Raw genomic sequence first — 8354 nt, 5'->3', positions numbered from 1 at the left:
CTTCAAATCGTGCTCAAACTCGCATATGATTAAAATCGATCAGAATTTGAACTTTAAAATTTTATCAATATTCGGCTCGATTCGGTTTGTTTATACTTTTAGTCTATTTCCCTCATCTTTAACAGTAACTAGTACTCGGATGTGCGTTGCGTGCTTGTACAATTTGTTTTTTTAACGAAAAATCAAAAAGAAAAAAAGAAAAAAAATACAAAAACCTAAATGAAGAAAATAAAATATAGAGAACAAGTTTGAAAAATAGCTTTCTTAAATAAATAATAACCAAAGAACAATAGTTGTAGCCAATTTTATTATCATTTTTGTGAATAATAAATAGTCAAAGGGCCAAGAAAAAAACACGAGGGAGGCATACGGTCATGCTTGATATAGATTGATTTCTGCAGCGTAGTGTATACCACCTACCTACAAGCTCTTGGTATTATCGCCTATAATTTAAAATCGGAAAAATGGAGGCAGCAATGGGGTTGATGCGGCGGATCCCGCCGAAGCATTCCGAAACCGCGCTTTCTGCACTGCTGAGCCTTTTGCCGAATCACTCCGTAGATCTTCTCTCTCAAGTCGATCAGCCTCTTCAGGTATACATACATTCGGTTTTCGAGACTTCGGATTAAAAATCGAGAGTCGTTTTCCGATTGTATGATTATTAGAATTGGATGTCGAGAGTTCGGATTAACGTAGTTACCTGATGTTTTTTGTGTGCAATGCTCAATGTAAATTCTTTATTATTCCAGCTTCTCGTGGAATTGGGTATTTATATTTATCATCGTCATCTATATATCTTAAAATTCATTCAAGCTGTGCTATGATTTGCCTAAAGTCAGGTACTAATGACATCGTTTGCTAAAGTCATTCAGAATCCAAGATTAGGGGTGCTATGTGTGCGGAGGTTGGCGCATTTTGAATGTCAAGTGACATAATGATTCCCTCTCGTTCGTGGTTCGATTTTCGAACTTTTTTCCTGAATGCACTGCAATTTGGATGAAGAAAGAATCTGACAGATGCTCGTTTTTGTTTCCTTTGGTTTAATATGGTTAAATTGTATGGAAGGTTAGCTCTAGAGGTGAAAAGGAAAGAGAGAACGGAAATGAGTAGCTCAAGGGCTTCATTTCGTTGGTTTTCTTCTGAGTGCCATTTCTTGTGCTTATCACATTTCTTGTCAAGTTCATATTTGGAAATCTGAAGCAGAGTAGAAAGAGTTATTGCCTATTTAAATTATTTTTTTATTCGTTAAAATACTCTGGTTTCAATGTGTTCTAGGAAATTACCTATGAAACCATGCCTTTGTTTCGAGCAAATATTAAATTTTCTTGAATCATTCCTACTGTGCTGTATAACATTTGAACTTGTTGAAACAGGTTTTGTGTGACGTGGACAGTGGGAAAGAGTTCATATTGTGTGAATACAATAGAGATGCAGACTCATACAGGTAAATGATAAACAGTGAAAGTGCTTCACGCTGTTCCATTGATTAATAATACATTAATACATTCACAATTCACAAATGTCTGGAGCATAGTTGAAATTACAATTGGAATTAATATATTATCAAACTGCTGCTGACTGCCAGAGTAATGGTATGCGTGATAACTAATATCAGTTAGATATCTCACTAGAGTAGAAGTACTCTTCGTTGTTTCTTTTTTTTTTTTTTCTCCAGGCATGCTAAATATGCTATCAGTGACTCTTTTTTTTTTAATTTCTTTTCTGCCTGAAGGTCACCATGGTCAAATACGTACCATCCCCCAATAGAAGATGGGCCTTATCCATCTCCAGATTTGAGGAAACTTGAAATTGAAGCAAACGACATCTTTGCTATCTATTGTGAACAGTGAGGTCCTTTACTTACCGCGTGCTTAACTTTTCTTAAATGAGTTTGATAGAAATACGATTGTCTCACTGATCGGCGAAGTTTCCACAAGCCTTCATTTCTGATTTATTCCTTTTTGACAGTTTTGTACGATAAGCATTGTACATCATTGCTGGATTAACTTAACTGGCCAAAAATGAATAGGTATTATGAAGGTGGCATTTCATCAGTCTATATGTGGGAGGATGAAAACGTTGGCTTTGTGGCTTGTTTTTTAATTAAAAAAGGTGTGGGTCTCTCCCAACTTGTTTTGTGCAATGATCTCTTTCTTGCTGTTTTCTTATTTTGAAATTGTACGTTTCCTGGTGAAGATGGCTCAAAAGCTGCACATGGTAGAAGAGGTTATCTACAAGAAGGAGGTTGGGAAGCCATACATGTTATTGAGGTGTGTCTTGTATCCCAATAGACCAAAGGGAGAGGACCTTAAACATGAAGGATAAGTATATCCTCTGTCCTCTTCCTGATTTATGTTCATTTTTTCTACATATTTAGGTTGGACCAGAAGAGGAAGGAAATGCTCGTTACTGTTTGACGAGCACTGTGATGCTTTCACTGACCACGAACAATGACTCTGCGGGCACATTCAGTTTATCGGGCTCAATTAGAAGACAGGTAGATTGTTTAGCTTCTTTGATTAAGTCAGGTTACCAAAATCATTGAACTAGTAGTTGGAATACCCTGCTGAGAAAACTATTCGTGCATCAAGCTGCTGTAAATAATCTCTTTTAAATTATCGTGGAAAGTCTCTTGAGAATCAGTTGAATAAATAGGTATCAAGAGTTATATGTGATTTTGTTCTCGGGTTCTGCATAGAGGTGATTGTGGATCCGAAGTTACAAAATAGTATTATACTTGTTCAAATTCTTTCCAAGAGTAGATATTTCAATATTGATTGTTGAACGTAGCAATATTCTTAGGTGATGTCCAAGTATTTTGTGTCTCCTTTTTGAAAACCATAAGATACCCAACTTGTACAAACTAAAAGAGACGTTGATTGCAGGGCACCGTGTATTATTTGCTTTAAAGTGTTTATCTTTTTTATATGCCTAGGCTATACCAGCTTTTTCCGAACTAATTCTGGCTTTGATGATTACTGTCGGAACCCTTGTTCCCCATTTCTAATGGGAGATCAAGTATAATATTTGGTTTTGTGGAGTACCAAATAACTTTCCCATGAACTTGTGTCCCATTTTGCTGCTTTATTTATTCTTTTTGTTTTTCTCTTGCTTTTCAAGTAAATTGCTGGCTCTACTAGCGATAGAATTCAAATTATTTTATTATTTCGTTCCCTGTATAGATGAATATGGACCTTTCAGTTGCTGAGGGTCATTTGTGCAATATGGGAAGGATGATAGAAGAAATGGAGAGTAAATTGAGAAACTCATTGGATCAGGTATATCCTTAATAGTTTGGCTATGATGCAAGTTGTATTATTCATCATCCCAAGGCAAGCCAACAATATTTCCCTTCATCTGGAAATCGTCACCGGGGGCAGATTTGAGGTCTTATCTTATTAAAAGAAAAAATGGATTTCCCCCCTTTGAACGGGAGGTGTCACTACGCAGCTAGCTAGCTACCTGCTGCGTTTACCTGATTGACTCGCACGCACTCTGATTGCAGGTCTACTTTGGAAAGACGAAGGAGATGGTTTGTACACTGCGACCACCGTCCGAAGTCGTGATGAGACTTCCAGACAGCTCAATGTAACCCATTTTCAAGATATCGTCCTGTCTTCTCTCCTAAACATTTCTTCAACATAAAAAACTCAAGGTTTTGTGTGTCTTGTTCCTCCGGCGCCTGCATCAATTGATAAAGATACATGTAGTTTGAAACCCCAGACTTGTATTCTGTTATCTTTGATCCACCTAGAAATCCATTTTCATGTTTCGCTTGCGGATAACGTGTTGGAGATAAGTTTACGTTTCATGAATCACTTTTTTGGTTGAAATAACTTATTCATCGCATCAATTTATTAATGTTTGATTAGAGAGAGAATATTACAAATTGAAAAACGATCATATCAAATTTGATTTTATAATTTTCAAATTACATATCAACAATAAAACCGAATTGAAAATTTAGATCGGTGTGTCTTCGTTAATTTTTTTTTTATAATTTATTATCATTATTTAGTTGTTTTTACAAAGTAATCTTAAAATCTCTTATAAAAATGTTAAAATCAACTATAAGAAAATATTCAAAACTTTTTGGCAATGGTTTAGATTGTAATTTTGTGGCGATGATTCATATTTATATCTATATAGTTTGTCCTTATTTCAAAGTTCGTCTCTTAAAGTTTTGTGTGGGTTAATTATGTGCCGCAACTTTTAAACTTCCGACTAATTCAATATCCTACAGATCACGTTGTTCTTATATTACAATGCTGACAATCCATGTGAGACAAAATTGCCTAAAAAAATATTGATTAAAAGAATTAGACTCTCGATTATTGATCAAACATTCATATACTCCGTCGACTCATACATATGTTCATGTGAATTATCCTAATTTTGTGTTATTAGTTTGTTACCACACAAAGCTCGGTGCACTTCACCACACCAAAGTAGAACCCATAGTAGAAAAATCAATTGTCTGTATTTCCCAGAGATTTCGAGTCCACCAAATTCGTTTTGTAGTATTTTTTTCTTTGACTGAGCCACTTTCCTTCATTCATCCTCTAATCTTCTTGGGTTTCGCTCTTCAGATTCATTCGTTTACTCGAAAACTCACTTATTGGCATGTTTTGAGGTTTTTTGATCGGTCGATCGATCGATGAAGTTGAATTCGGGATCTGATTGTTTTGGGAACGGAGAAAGGTTTCCTCCGGGATTCAGGTTCCACCCCACCGATGAGGAGCTCGTTCTTTTCTATCTCAAGAGGAAAATATGCAAGAAACGATACGGTCTGGATGTTATAGCAGAAACTGATGTTTACAAGTGGGATCCGGAGGAGTTGCCAGGTAGTTTCAGTATTTAATCGTTTTTACTATCTGCCAATCCAAACAATTTAGAATTTTGGATTTAATTTTTAAAGAATTAAGTTTCCCCCTAAACAATTTAATACTTTTCTCCCAAATCTTGTATCCGCCCTGCTATCATTATATTTACTGTTTTAATGATGTTTTTTTTGCTATATTTGTGCTAGTGGTCTTAGCGCTGACTTTTTTATGGTTGTTTTTTTTTTCTTTTTCTGGGGTGGTGTGCGGTGGGTTTATCGTCTGTTGTCCGGTTTTTTTATTGATCGATGTTTTTATTAAGGTTTATGATGTATTTGCGTTTTCTAGATTGTTTCTTGTGTTACAGATCTGTATTTTATTCGCGCAGAGCTGATGATAATTTCAAGTCAACGCTACATATGAATAATTTGATCTATAAATTGTATTTTTACCAGAGATTGGGCTGATTGTTTGTAGATGGTGCTAAACAAAATTTTCAATTTCTTGTTAGGGAAAATGAAACTGAAATGAGAGCTGCGATGGTAGTATACCTCGTGTTTATGTCGTGAATATGCATATTTGAGATTGTGTGCAGCTCCAAAAACATTTTTTGCAGAATAAATCCTTGATTTATTAGTCTGAATCCTGTGTTTTGGAACCGCTGTAATTTTTTGCCTGGTGTTGATATTTTTTATTCTTTTTTGAGATCTGTGCCAATTGTTTGTCATTATCGAAACTTTCATAATCATGGCTTGATCCTTCTATTTACTCTCCTTTCACATTATGAAATGCAGGATTATCAAAATTGAAAACTGGTGACAGGCAATGGTTCTTCTTCAGTCCTAGAGACAGGAAATACCCAAATGCATCAAGATCTAGCAGAGCAACAATGCATGGATATTGGAAAGCAACTGGGAAGGACCGTACCATCACTTATGGATCTTGTTCTGTTGGTAATAAGAAAACTCTTGTTTTCTACAGAGGTCGGGCACCTTGCGGAGAGCGCACAGATTGGGTGATGCATGAATATACTTTGGATGAAGAAGAGCTAAAAAAATGTTTAAATCCTATGAATTACTATGCTCTATGCAAGGTGTACAAGAAAAGTGGGCCTGGTCCCAAAAACGGTGAGCAATATGGTGCATTTTTTAGGGAGGAAGACTGGGACGAGGACAATCTTGAAGTTCAATCCATTGTCGAACTGGAGAACCTGGTAAAGAAATCTAATGAAATCACACCTATCGAACATCTTAGTACAGTTAATTGCCAACAGCAGTCCTTACTTGATGATCTTGAGGAGATCATGAACCAAATAGAAGAGGAGCCACTATCTCCTCTTAAACATCTTGCTGTTGATTGTGGACATGGCGTGGACCAGTTTACCGGCCAGGAGGTAGCTCAGAGTCCTTTAATCAGCAGTCATCCGAGGGACGTGTCTTTACCCGTGCTTCAACCAAGCAACCATCACACTTTTGTGCCGACTAGATTTGACCTTACGATGTCAGGCACAACACGATTTCAAATCTATGAGGCACCTAAAGTCAATTTTATTCCAAATATTAACCGTCTTGATCATCCAGAAACTGATGAGAATTTTCTTGAAGATTTTCTTGAAATGGATGATCTAGAACCAACCACAAAAAATCTTGCATCGGATGACTTAGAGAAGCTGCAGGTTGACGGTTTTAGTGAGTTTGACTTTTTCCAAGATGCATCCTTATCCATTCCTGAATTTGGGGTAGATGAGCCTGGGCAAATTTCTCAACAATACTTGAATGGTTTTGAAATTGGAGTTATGAACCCGATTTCAAGCTCAGACTTGAAAAATAATGAAAATGGTACGGTAAGTCACCTGCTGCAGTCCCAATCAAATGATGAATATACAACCAACTCCCAGCTGTGGACAGATGAGCACGGATTCAGCGTTTTCAATGCCGCAGAAGGAAATCAAGGCTGCATTCCATCATCAACTGCAGGTATTGAGGGTATTGCGAACTTCGGTGACGCCATATATTATTTTTAATGACGATATTTGAACAGATGCAGATGTATATTTGATTTTACTTCGTCTTACTTCTCATGACTAGACATTTAATTTCTTCCTAAGCCAAATATCCTCATATTTTTGTGCTTGCACACCATTTATTCTCATTTTTTCACTAAATCTAATGGAGCTCTTGATCAGATGAATGGTATGGGAAGACCATGTCATCTTCAAGATGGTGAAAACTCTCGTGCCCACGTAAAACGGGGGAGTTTGTGCCACCGCAAGAGCTTTTATTCAGATGAAGTAATATTATACTCTATTCTGATTGGTTAGCCATTTATTTTTTTGCCATGTATAGGCTTGATACATCAGAATCGAAGTAATGTTTTTGATACACATTTTCACGGATCGAATGAAAACGGAAGCAACAAACAGGACGATGGTACAGACTCATGGTTTTCATCCGCACTCTGGTCCTTCGTGGAGTCTATACCTACAACTCCTGCTTCTGCTTCTGACAGCGCTTTGGTAAATAGGGCTTTTGAACGTATGTCTAGTTTTAGCAGGGTAAGATTAAATGCTAGAAACTCGAACGTTGCTGCAGGTAATGGCTCTGCAACTTCAAGAAAATCTAGATATGGTTTTCTTTGTTTTTCTTTACTTGGCATATTGTGTGCTGTATTTGGGCTGCTGATTGGAACTTCTGTGAGAGTGATCAGTTGAATTATATGTACATGGAAAGTCTTATTTTCTTTTAAATCAGTGTAATCTCATTTAAGATTTGCAAATGGGATAGTCTATGCTGCACCTGTTGAGATACCTCTGATTAGTGACAAATCATGTGAATGATGGATCAGATAGTGGATGTGACATGTCATTGTGAAATTTACATGATCCATAAGCATCATACGAAGTGCATGACTCCATGTGTAGCCATAGAATACACCGTATGTCACATGCATTTCCCTCTGTTTCCATTTACAACTCAGTCAAGAACAAGATTGAAACCTTTTCTTATGTTTAAATACTTCTCGGTCAACGTTTTTTTTTTAAAAATCTGAAGTTATTTTCTCTTGTTGGACTTCTCTATGCATTATACAATATCATTGTACTATCAATCCATAATTATGCCATCAGCAGACACTCTCAAGGTGGTTTAATACCTTTTGGAGTGTAAGATTTGTATATATTTCTTAAGAAAATAGTATATGAAATTATAGTATATTTTTTAAAGGAAGAGATTTTAGTCGGACACTACCGAAATGTAACTCGAGATTCTTCAATGAAACGTGAGGAAGAGAAAAGAAAGAATTTGGAAAATTGCAAGCAACTGGATGATCGATGCATGGTGCAAAGATTACCTAATTATTGGCTGATTGAGGTGAAGAGATGGGTTGCAGACTGAAGAGTGAATTAGTGTGTGTGTGTGTGTGTGTGTGTGTGTATTGAAATGATTTTTATAAAATATATATGGTGTTTTCTCCCGGGAGTAGTATATTCATCGTGTGAAGATCCTATGGTACAATTTAATGGATTTTCCAAGTTCG

At 36.4% G+C, this 8354-nt stretch overlaps 2 protein-coding genes across 2 annotated transcripts; both read left to right on the top strand.

Annotated features, from left to right (window-relative positions):
- The first annotated feature begins 340 nt into the window (after positions 1 to 340).
- Positions 341 to 3838, top strand: LOC140832829 (F-actin-capping protein subunit beta). Its single transcript, XM_073197049.1, has 8 exons — positions 341 to 593; positions 1374 to 1444; positions 1733 to 1846; positions 2030 to 2112; positions 2197 to 2270; positions 2378 to 2497; positions 3183 to 3278; positions 3506 to 3838. The coding sequence occupies exons 1-8, from the start codon at positions 465 to 467 to the stop codon at positions 3590 to 3592; spliced, it is 774 nt and encodes a 257-aa protein (XP_073053150.1). The 5' UTR covers positions 341 to 464; the 3' UTR covers positions 3593 to 3838.
- Positions 3839 to 4441: 603 nt separating this feature from the next.
- On the top strand, positions 4442 to 7598 carry LOC140832828 (NAC domain-containing protein 17-like). Its single transcript, XM_073197047.1, has 3 exons — positions 4442 to 4844; positions 5615 to 6796; positions 7166 to 7598. Exons 1-3 carry the CDS (start codon positions 4658 to 4660, stop codon positions 7528 to 7530), a joined length of 1734 nt encoding a protein of 577 aa, XP_073053148.1. The 5' UTR covers positions 4442 to 4657; the 3' UTR covers positions 7531 to 7598.
- The last annotated feature ends 756 nt before the right edge of the window (positions 7599 to 8354 follow it).

The sequence above is a fragment of the Primulina eburnea genome, chromosome 5, assembly GCF_022965805.1.
Source record: "Primulina eburnea isolate SZY01 chromosome 5, ASM2296580v1, whole genome shotgun sequence".
NCBI lineage: Eukaryota > Viridiplantae > Streptophyta > Magnoliopsida > Lamiales > Gesneriaceae > Primulina > Primulina eburnea.
Note: the sequence above shows the minus strand (reverse complement) of the source record. Positions and strands in the feature narration are given on the sequence as shown.